General features: G+C 45.2%; 1 protein-coding gene across 1 annotated transcript; it reads right to left on the reverse strand.

Annotated features, from left to right (window-relative positions):
• Positions 1-1,173: 1,173 nt before the first annotated feature.
• LOC119312222 lies at positions 1,174-2,915 on the reverse strand. Its single transcript, XM_037587954.1, has 2 exons — positions 2,759-2,915; positions 1,174-2,163 (listed from the first exon to the last, which is right to left on the reverse strand). Exon 2 carries the CDS (start codon positions 2,144-2,146, stop codon positions 1,346-1,348), a length of 801 nt encoding a protein of 266 aa, XP_037443851.1. The 5' UTR covers positions 2,147-2,163; positions 2,759-2,915; the 3' UTR covers positions 1,174-1,345.
• Positions 2,916-12,170: the final 9,255 nt, after the last annotated feature.

A 12,170-nucleotide genomic window follows, 5' to 3' on the forward strand; every position in this document is an offset into this window, starting at 1 on the left:
GGAGAGCTCAGCGGCTAGGGCCGGTGTGGCCAGAGGTGAGGGAGGCCACCGGCTTATATAGCCGCGCCCGTGTGGACGCATGGCGGGAGGGGAGGCGTCGCCGCGCAGCCCCGTGACGCGCCGCCCATGATGAAGAATCAATGGTAAGGCTGACCGGCGGCAGCGCGGCAGCTTTGGCATTGATTCCCGCGGGAACCGAGGCGATGAGGGCGACGAAGCGGCCGTCTCGCTGACTCGGCGGGCCCGCGACTGTTTCGCGCCAAAACACTCGCCCCGGCGCCCCCAATGTGCAGGGTTCGGTCTGGGTCCGCCGGCGCTGATTTCAGTCCAAGCCAGCGAAAAACGGGCTCCTGGGGGCGTGACTGGGCCGTTTTTTCGGCGCCGGCGCGAAAAAATCGCCTGAGAAGGCCGTGTTGGTGGCGTGGCTCGAGATGCTCTACAAGACAGTACACCATCAAGACAATTTCTAAGCAGAGCGAAATGTAAAAAAAAAAACTTGAGAGCAGAAATTCAGACTCTGTATGGTTCAGGGGAGAGACGACCTGAACAGGGCCAAATCTATCTTGGCCTTTTAACCTAAAAAGAGAAAGAAAATATATTTATCTAGGACTTCCATTTGCACACAAGAAAAGCACACTCCCAGCTCTCAGAAGTTCGAGAAAATCAAACACGACATGACATTTGATTTTTCTCTGGTAGCAATCTGAGTTTACTCATAGATACATGAAACAAAAAAAACTAGGTACTTCTTTTGATAATCAGACCTTACAAGAAATCATCATTCAGAGCACATGAAAACATGAAAGGAGGTAAAGAAACAACAAAAACAAGGAAGTGGGGAACAGTTAACATAGTTCTTTCAGTTTCGTGTACCATGTCTCAAGCTGCCACTGTTTGAGTGCAGTTTACTGAACAAGATGGTTACTTCACAGACTGATGCAACAACTCAAACCGGAAGCAATTAACATATGTTTTACATAAACAGGGGAAAGCAATAACACCTATTATTATGAGTTAAAAGCCATTTTTGTAGTAACCTTGGCAGGATACTCATCATTTCAAGGCAAATAAATACTTTCCTGCTTTCAGTTCAAGATGATATCAAAATGCACTAGTACACAGCAAAACTGAAGTAGAAAAGTTCAGTCAGAATAACAAGGCAGGGTCTTGCAAAAAAAAAAAAAGCGATGTCTTATTACCAGAATCTGATTATCACAGGCCAAAACAGCACAAAGTAGTCATCAGACCTAGACAGGCCAAGAATTAATGGAGAATAAGAAAGCATCTGAACTCTCAGCGCCTTATATGGAGAAGACTCTTTCCTCCCTTGTTGAATCAAATGAACTCAGCGAAGTTTCTCCTTCACAGAATACTTCTTGGCAGCGTCTCGCACCTTTTCAATATACCCTTCAATGGGTGGCGTGAGCGTTGCCATGTAGCGGTTTGCAGGGAATGGCGTCATGTCAGGAACCATAGCAGCAGCTCGCAGCTTCTCAGGGAGCGCAGCAATGGCCTTCTTCTTGAGCCTCAAGAGAGTCGACTCTGCCGTTTGACGTGCACGGTGCCGTCGCATTAGCACACGGCTGTATTCTTTGGCAAGACGCCGGCCATCTTCGACTGTCAGCTCATACTCAGGGATAGCCTCCTCATCTACAAGACCAAGACTGATATAGTCAAGGCCTGGTGGACCCATCAGAACACGGTCACCATCACCTCCACTGGCACCCTTGGACTTGGCTTTAGCTTTAGCCTTGGCCATATCAAGCTCACGTTGCCGTTCCTTGGGGATGAGCCCAAGCTCCTCACGCTTCGCCTCGCGAAGACGCTCCTTGGGGGACAGGTGTCGTAGAGGAGTAGAGGACTTCAGACAAGACTCTGCAATCTGAGTAATCCGCTCGATCGCTTCACGGTGACCACGGCCAGCGCCGCCGCTCCCAGCAGTGGCAGGCGCGCCCCCCTTCTTTGCTATAACGCTGCGCCTCAGAGGCATCCCAGCTTTGAGCTTTGCCTTGCCCTTGGATGTGCCGCTCACTGGTGCACGCTGCTGAAGCTGGTGATGCTGGCTGGTCATACCAGATGCCACTGCTGCTGCTGGGCTCATGGCGAGTGTCTTGGAAAGACGCCGAAACATGATGGCTGAAGCCATTTGACCGACCACCTTGGCTGCACAAACCAGAAATGCGTCACCATGGAATACATATCATCTAACTCGGCTGATCAAATGAAATTCGTCTTGAATGAGAAACATCTTCATGGCGTGGGTGCGGAACATACAAGAAAATATAGTTAACCTTACATCGAAGCGTCGTATGAAATAGCATTCCTGAACAAACTGACAGCAATCACCGCTACGACTAAGGATGCAAGCAGGGCGGGCTCACGGACAATACCACAAACACAAACTTAGTGTTAGTTTTACAGCTAGAGGTGAAGTGAATGAAGATTGAGGAGTTTTGCGGGGTATGAGGGCCGCCGCTTGCATCCCTTGCTATGACACATCCAGGCATCACACAAACTAGAATTCTACTAGCAACCAATTCCTTAACAAACAGCAATCACCAAAATTGCAGCAGTAAAAATAATTCTCTGAACAACTATTAAACCTCCGGAATGAGTGACATTCAAGCATCAATCTAGGTCGAAACGATGAGGCATCGATTTCTCTCTCAGATTAACCTCAACAGTTGAAGTGGTACTAAAGATGCACATTCTGGAAATCCAAAAGGGAGGAGCCAGAAGTGGTGGGGGGAGGAAGAACCTGGAGGGGCGACTCCGGTGCCAGGAGGCGCCGGGCGAGGTGACCTGCGGACGGATGAGCAGGGCTGGCGGGACGCGCTGGAGGCGGAGGGCGATGGGGCCGTAGGACGACGGCGCGGATGGCGACGGGGGAGCGGTTGGGTTCGTCTGCAAGTTCGATCTGGGCGGCGGCGAGGTGAAGGTCGCGGATTCAGTCAACTTTTTTTTTTATGAGACACGCCGGTTCAGGCAACTGGCGCCCACTGCCCCACCTGGTGGGCCGGCCCAGGAACACGCAGCGCGTTTTTAGCACGAAATGTTTGAGAACAACTGTAGCCGCGCTATTTATCCTCAATCCTAAAAAAGAATTACACATACATTTTTAGAAAAACGTGTTTTTCTTAAATGCGAACCAAATTCGAAAGTTCCCAGATTTCAAAAGGTTCATTGATTTTGTAAAAAACTAATCACTGATTTTGAAAAACAAATTCACCAATTTTGAAAAAAGTTCATAAATTTGAAAAAAAAGTTCATTGATTTGAAAAAAAACTTCACGGAGCTACAAATCCCAGACTCGATCCATGCAACCCAACAGACACCTTCAGAGATACCTGTAAAGCATATTTATGATCACCCAATTACAAAGTGGCGTTTGATAGCACACAAAGTATTTCTCGGGTATCCGGGAGTAGCATGATCTCATGATCTGAGAAACTGATACTTGACATGAAGAGAACTATAACAAATAACTAAGCGATACGATCGGTTGCTAAGCTTACGGTTGGGTATGTCCATCTCATCATTCTCCTAATGACGTGATCCCGTTATCAAATGACAACTCATGTGTATAGTTATGAAACATTAACCATCTTTTATCAACGAGCTAGTCCAGTAGAGGCCTACTAGGGTCATGGTGTTGTTTATGTATTCACACATGTATATAAATTTTCGGCAAATACAATTCTAGCATGAATAATATATAAACATTTATCATGAATAATTAAATATGATAATAACCAATTTATTATTGCTTCTAGAGCATATTTCCAACAATAGGGTCATAAACCTGACATCTAGGGCCCACCTACGACCCCACACCATCATTGGGAGGTCCCAGGGCCATAGACGCATTCGAATGCATGCCCTGGATATCCACTCGGATACAGCAACGACATTCGGACGTCTTCCCAGCATTCGGCCTCACCGGCACCACTCGGGCATAGGAGGCGGAGAGGCGACGTGGGAGCCGCAACGACCGGGAGGCTTAATGTTGGACTTCAAGTGTTGTTGTAGCGGTTGTTACCAATAACGCATGTAGTTATACTCATTCATTCCCCCTTGTAACGTCGCAGTAATGGGTCGATGCGCTCTCTATATAAGCCACCTTCAGCTCCTTCACAAGGGTTCGCGACCCAATGTAATCAGACACAGAGAATACAAAGCTCCAGAGCTTGAGACATAGGGCTATTACCTCTTCGAGAGGCGCCCAAACTCATACATCCGAGTGTCTGATACGTCTCCAACGTATCTATAATTTTTTGTTTGCTCCATACTATTATAGTATCAATATCAGATGTTTTATATACATTTACAATCACTTTTATATCATTTTTTGGGACTAACGTATTAACTTAGTGCCCAGTGCCAGTTGCTGTTTTTTTACTTGTTTTTGGTTTTGTAGAATATCAATATCAAATGAAGTCCAAATGCCCTGAAACATTTTGGAGATTTTTTTCCTGGACAAAAGAGACACTAGAAACTTCGGGACAGGGCCAAATGATAGAAGATGGGTCCACGAGGCACCAGGGCACGCCCAGGGGGTAGGCGCGCCCTGGTGGCTCGTGGTGCCTACACGGCTCTGTTTGACCTAACTCTGCCTCTATAAATTCTCTAACATCATGAAACCAACAGAGCCAGATGAAATATTTTATCCACCGCTGCAAGTTCCTGTTCTTGAGAGATCCCATCTAGAGGCCTTTTCCGGCACTCTGCCAGAGGAGGAATCAATTACGAGGGGGGGGGGGCTATGCATAACCTTGCTTCCCTTCGATGATGTGTGAGTAGTTTGCCACAGACCTACGGGTCCATAGGTAATAGCTAGATGGCTTCTTCTCTCTCTCTCTTTGATCTTCAATACAATGTTCTTCTTGATGTTCTTGGAGATCTATTCCATGTAATGAATTTTTGCGGTATGTTTGTTGGGATCTGATGAATTGTGAGTTTATGATCAGATTATCCATGGATATTATTTGAGTTTTCTCTGAACTCTTTTATGCATGATTACTATAGCTTTGTATTTCTCTCCGATCAATTGATTTGTTTTGGCCAACTAGATTATTTTTTCTTGCAATGGGAGAGGTGCTTTGTGATGGGTTCGATCTTGCGGTTCTCAATCCCAGTGACAGAAAGGGACATGACACGTATTGTATCGTTGCAATTAAGGATAAAAAGATGGGGTTTATTCATGCGCGAGTTTGCTTTGCCTACGTCATGTCATCTTGCTTAAGGCGTTACTCTGTTCTTTACGAACTTAATACTCTAGATGCATGTTGGATAGTGGTTGATGGGTGAAGTAATAATAGTAGATGCAGGCAGGAGTCGATCTACTTGTCTCGGGCGTGATGCCTATATATGATCACTGCCTTGGATATCGTCATGATTATTTGCTTTTCTATCAATTGTCCAATCGTAATTTGTTTACTCACCGCATGCTATTTTCAAGAGAGAAGCCTCTAGTGAAAACTTTGGCCCAGAACTACTTTTATCATATACCAAAAACCAAAAATACATTGCTGCACTTTTTCTTTATTTATTTTATTTTATATTTTTGCATCTATCTATCTGTCTATCAATCTATCTATCTATCAAACATCATACAATTTAATCTTGCATGTAACTGCCGAAGGATCGACAATCGCTTGTTCGCGTTGGGTTGCAAGGATTTGTTGTTTGTGTGCGGGTGCTGCTGACGAGCTGTTGCGTGGTTCTACTACTGAATTGATAACCTTGGTTCTTAACTGAGGGAAATATTATCTGTACAATACTCCATCATCCTCTCCTCTTCGGGGAAATCCCGACGCAACTAACAGGTTGCAGTGTCACACCTGCGTTGTAGCTAAGTTCCGCCTTGTTCTTACCCCCTAGTACTTACTATCAGATTCGTTGCCTCGACAGCCCCCTTTTCCATAGGGGGGAGGCCGAATCCTACTAGGGGAGGAGTTGGAGCCCTCCCCCTAGACCGGCAGACCAAGGAGGGGCTTTCTCTCCTTGGTGGCTGCCCTCTCCCTCCCCTCCAACTTATATATACTAGGGATTTTTGCTCTATAAAGGCACACAAGTTTTTGAGCCTTGTCTTGTTCCATCTAGTTCTAGTTGATCCTAATTGATCTAATTAGAGCTAGACCTAGATCCTCAAATCTTCATAATTAGAAGTCAAGTGTGGTTCTAATCTCCTTCCTCTAATTCTCCGGCGACGTTTAGCTCTGGACGGATTGGCTAGCTTGAGCACAAGGTTCAATCTTCACTTGTAACGTCGGGACTGGGGGTGGGATTCTCAAACCGAAAGCACAAGGTTCGTGCTTGCAGGACTAGCACACAGAGTGGGAGCTCTGTAGCATTTCTAATATTATATGTAGATGACATATTATTGATTGGAAATAATATAGAATTTCTGGATAGCATAAAAGGATACTTGAATAAAAGTTTTTCAATGAAAGACCATGGTGAAGCTGCTTATATATTAGGCATCAAGATCTATATAGATAGATCAAGATGCTTAATAGGGATTTCACAAAGCACATACCTTGACAAAGTTTTGAAGAAGTTCAAAATGGATCAGTCAAAGAAAGGGTTCTTGTGTGTATTACAAGGTGTGAAATTGAGTTAGACTCAATGCCCGACCACTCCAGAAGATAGAGAGAAAATGAAAGTCATTCCCTATGCCTTAGCCATGGGTTATATCATGTATGGTATGCTGTGTACCATACCTGATGTGTGCCTTGCTATAAGTTTAGCAGGGAGGTACCAAAGTAATTCAGGAGTGGATCACTGGGCAGCGGTCAAAATTATCCTTAGTTACCTTAAAAAGACTAAGGAAATGTTTCTCGGTTATGGAGGTGATAAAGAGTTCATCGTAAAGAGTGATAGACCTGATGTGTACCAGACTTCATGTGTGCCTTGCTATAAGTTTAGCAGGGAAGTACCAAAGTAACACTACAAAAATAAGACACATCTGTGACATTTTGGGCCGAACGATTTTTTTTCCTGTCATGCTTATGACACTTCTATGATGATAACTGTGACAAAACCCAGTATCATCATAGATGTGGTGGGCTCCTACTACTATGACAAAAAATAATGACAGAAACTGGCCTTTTTGTCTTGGGCGGGCTAGAGACGCACCTGCATGACATTCTTTGGGTCGTCCATGATAGAAAAAAATCATGGTAGAAGCGAGGGCGAGCAAAATTTTGGGGAGTTCCCGATTACGGCGGGTGGTCGGAACCGAGCGATGCACGGAGGTTTGCACATTTCTCTCGTACACGTACGCACGTGTGTGCGAGGCATTACGCTCTAACTAAACCTGAGCGAGGCGTTGGCTCTAACTGAACCCGACCGATTGCACTAGCTACGTTACTGAACCCCGATCGATCCCTTGCTGTTAACTGAACCCGAGTGATTCCTTCGCTACTGCTGCAAACTGAAGCCGATCGAACCTGCTGCCTCTTGATGAGCAGTGAACGTGGGGATTGGTTGAATGAGTCGAGACATACGTGGTTGGGGTTGGACGAACAGTTCCTGGTGGGGGTCGGATGAACAGTTCCCGGTGGGGGTTGGACGAACAGTTCCCAGTGGGGGTAGAGGCCGTTGCCGCTGGATGAATAGGACCCCGATTGAGGAGGTGGGAGTGGATGAACAGTAGCCGGTGGAGGGAGCCCGTGGAGGGCTGGTTGAACAGGACCTCATGGAGGGGCTGGTTGAACAGGACCCTGTGGAGGGCTGGTTGAACAGTAGCCGGTGGAGGCTGGATGAATAGTAGCCCCTGGATGAACAGTGCAGGTGGAGGCTGAAGGAAGTCGACGGTGGGTGAACAGTAGCCCCGTGGAGTCCCGTTTTTGCGGTATGCCACACCCCCTCCGATAAACAGGACCCCCGTTTCGATTGTAGCGCTCCAACACAAGTCCGTTTCCTCTGTTTTGTGGTACGCGACACCCCTCCCGATGAACATGACCCCCGTTTCGACCGTAGCCGGTTGAACAGAAGGTCGTTTCCTCCGTACTGCGGTACGCCAGACCCCGTTTCGGTTGTCCGTCCAAGCCGGTTGGCTCCCGTTGAACAGGATGCATTCCGACCCAATCTGTTGCCTCCCGATGAACAAGACGTTGTTTCTCCATTCTGACCCAGCCGGTTGGTTGCCCGATGAACATGACGTTGTTGCTGCCGTCCGTTGCCTCTCCATGTACACGAGCCCTGGCCGTACGTATGCGCGAGTACGCATTCGAGACCCCTCCCGTATGTATGTACGTGGCCATATTTTTTGGCATGTGGTTGTACATACGTGTACACGGTTTAGAAGGGAATGCCTGAACTACTACGTCGGGGGCTCTACTACTACATGTGCCGCTGCTTGCTCAGCCACGGTTCATCGTTGCAGAGAGATCGATCGACCAGTATGTGCGTACACGTTCGCGACCAGAATGACAATGCTACGTATGCTTCGACCAGGTGGGTCCCGGTTGTCACGGAGGATAAGGAGGCACTCCCTTGCGTGCAAAGTTATTGATGCTGGGTCCGAGCTGTCAGGGGGAGGATACATTTTTTCCGCGCCTAATATGGAGGCACTTCCTTGCGTGCGAAGATGTAGCTTGTGGGTCCATCTATCAGCCTCACCGCGTACACTACTCTTCCAATGGATGTGGTTCATTGACCACATTGACCACGCCGTGGGGACTACACCCAGGCGATGGATGACGGCGAGGCCTAGGAAGGGAATGACGCTGAGCCAGGGAAGACGAGGCAGGTGGATGCCCACGCGGAGGGGAGTACGAGGGTTCACTGGTTCAGCTGCGGTGTGAGGCTGTCGTCGCTGGAGAATAACATGAGGTGTTGGTGAGTAGAGGAATGTCCTGGACGGCAATGGGAGTAGGGTGGGCCGATGAGGCCTGCACGACAGCACAGCCAGCCATGGGAGGCGGTAGCAGGTGGTACCATCGACGGTGGTTTGGGCAGCTGAAGCATGAATATCCGAGATTGAAGAAGCACCACAGCCGTTTGATGGACATCCAACGGCCACTGCTAATTGAATCGTATGTTGACTATAAGTTGACAAAGCCTTGCGTACGCGTCAACATAGTAGGCCCACAAGTGACCATCACATCTGTGGCAGATAACATATAGCCCATTTGTGATTTCTTACCCATTATTTAATTCTAATGGAATTTACTCAGCCCATTTACTGTTTGTTAAAATTACAACCCATTTTCCAGCTATGACTTTGTTAATAATTTCAGCCAACCGCTCCAAAAAATTCAACAAAATTTTCAACATTTTGATGGGATCCGAAATATTTTTTAACCCAAAATTTAGAGTCATATTAAATATAGTTTCAAAAGAAATTTGTATTAGGTAAAAATCCAAAGAAATCAAAAAATATACCTTTTTTTAGAAGAATTAAAAATGTACCCGTTCGGTGTGTTTTTATATTTACAACCAATTTTTTTAATTACAACCCATTTATTATTTCTTCAATCCCATTATCTTGGCAAGTCTAATGCGGCCTACTACCTGTTGAGCTTACGTTGGTTTTCCCTAGAAGAGGAAAGGGTGATGCGGCAAAGTAGCGTAAGTATTTCCCTCAGTTTTGAGAATCAAGGTATCAATCCAGTAGGAGACGAGGCACAAGTCACCGAATACCTGCACAAACAATCAAGAACTTGTAACCAACACCGATAAAGGGGTTGTCAATCTCTTCACGTTCACTCGCAAAAGTGAGATCTGATAGAGATAATAAAGTAAATGTTTTTGGTATTTCTGGTCTATAGATTGGAAAATAAAGATTGCAAAATAGTAAATCAGAAACTAGCAAGATGTAAACGAGATTCAATATATGGAAAAGAGACCCGGGGGCCATAGGTTTCACTAGTGGCTTCTCTCAAGATAGCATATATTACGGTGGGTGAATGAATTACTGCCGAGCAATTGATGGAAAAGTGCATAATTATGATGACATCTAAGGCAATGATCAAGAACATAGGCATCACGTCCGTGTCAACTAGGCCGACTCCTGCCTGCATCTACTACTATTACTCCACACATCGACCGCTATCCAGCATGCATCTAGAGTATTAAGTTCATAAAGAACGGAGTAACGCATTAAGCAAGCTGACATGATGTAGATGAATTAACTCAAGCAATATGATGAAAACCCCATCTTGTTATCCTCGATGGCAATAATACAATACGTGCCTTGCTGCCCCTACTATCACTGGGAAAGGACACCGCAAGATTGAACCCAAAGCTAAGCAATTCTCCCATTGCAAGAAAGATCAATCTCGTAGGCCAAACTAAACCGATAATTCAAAGAGAATTCAGAGAAGAACCAAATAATATTCATAGATAATCTTGATCATAAATCCACAATTCATCGGATCTCGGCAAACACACCGCAAAAGAGTATTACATCGAATAGATCTCCAAGAACATCGAGGAGAACTTTGTATTGAGAATCAAAGAGAGAGAAGAAGCCATCTAGCTAATAACTATGGACCCGAAGGTCTGTGGTAAACTACTCACGCTTCATCGGAGAGGCAATGGTGTTGATGTAGAAGCCCTCCGTGATCCAAATCCCCCTCAGGAGGATCACAGAAAAAGGCCCCAAGATGGGATCTCACGGGTACAGAAGGTTGCGGTGGTGGAAAAGTGGTTTCGTAGCTCCCCCTGATGTTTTTAGGGTATAAGAGTATATATAGGCGAAGGAACTAGGTCAGGGGAGCTACCAGGGGCCCACGAGGGTGGGGGGGGGGCGCCGAACCCCCTGGGTGCGCCCTCCTGCCTCGTGGCCTCCTCGTTACGTCTCTGACTTCATCTCCAAGTCTTCTGGTTAGCTTTCGGTCCAAGAAAGATCATCGCGAAGGTTTCATTCCGTTTGAACTCCGATTGGTATTCCTTTTCTGCAAAACTCCAAAATAGGAAAAAAAAGAAACTAGCACTGGGCCCTCGGTTAATAGGTTAGTCCCAAAAATAATATAAAAGAGCAAATTAAAGCCCATTAAACATCCAAAACAGATAATATAATAGCATAGAACAATCAAAAATTATAGATACGTTGGAGACGTATCAAACATCCCCAAGCTTAATTCCTGCTCGTCCTCGAATGGGTAAATGATAAAAACAGTATTTTTGATGTGGAATGCTACCTAACATATTTATAAATGTAATTTTCTTTAGTGTGGCATGAATGTTCAGATCCGAAAATTGAAGACAAAAGTTTAATATTAACATAAAAATAATAATACTTCAAGCATACTAACAAGGCAATCATGTCTTCTCAAAATAACATGGCGAAAGAAAGCTTACCCCTACAAAATCATATAGTTTGTCTATGCTCCATCTCCGTCACACAAAATACTCAAATCATGCACAACTCCTATGACAAGCCAAGCAATTGTTTCATACTTGGATGTTCTCAAACCTTTTCAACTTTCACGCAATACATGAGCATGAGCCATGGATATAACACTATGGGTGGAATAGAATGGTGGGTGTGGAGAAGATAAAAAGAAGGAGATGGTCTCACATCAACTAGGCATATTAATGGGCTATGGAGATGCCCAACAATAGATATCAATGTGAGTGAGTAGGGATTGCCATGCAACGGATGCACTAGAGCTATAAGTGTATGAAAGCTCAAAAAGAAACTAAGTGGGTGTGCATCCAACTTGCTTGCTCACGAAGACCTAGGGCATTCTGAGGAAGCCCATCATTGGAATATATAACCAAGTTCTATAATGAAAATTCTCACTAGTATATGAAAGTGAAAAAAGAGACTCTATACCATGAAGATCATGGTGCTACTTTCAAGCACAAGTGTGGAAAAGGATAGTAACATTGCCCCTTCTCTCTTTTTCTCTCATTTTTTTGTTTGGCTTCTTTGGCCTCTTTTTTTTCATTGGCTTCTTTGGCCTCTTTTTTTTATTTCCTCACATGGGACATTGCTCTAATAATGATGATCATCACACTTTTATTTACTTACAACTCAAAAAATTACAACTCGAAGCTTAGAACAAAATATGACTCTATGTGAATGCCTCCGGCGGTGTACCGGGATGTGCAATAAATCAAGAGTGACATGTATGAAACAATTATGAACCGTGGCTTTGCCACAAATATGATGTCAACTACATGATCATGCAAAGCAATGTGACAATTATGAAGCG

Source organism: Triticum dicoccoides, chromosome 1B (genome assembly GCF_002162155.2).
Source record: "Triticum dicoccoides isolate Atlit2015 ecotype Zavitan chromosome 1B, WEW_v2.0, whole genome shotgun sequence".
Lineage (NCBI taxonomy): Eukaryota > Viridiplantae > Streptophyta > Magnoliopsida > Poales > Poaceae > Triticum > Triticum dicoccoides.

Bases quoted from the DNA above. Each gene is read 5' to 3' on its own strand.
- LOC119312222 (XM_037587954.1), bottom strand. From the start codon at position 2,146: ATGGCTTCAGCCATCATGTTTCGGCGTCTTTCCAAGACACTCGCCATG.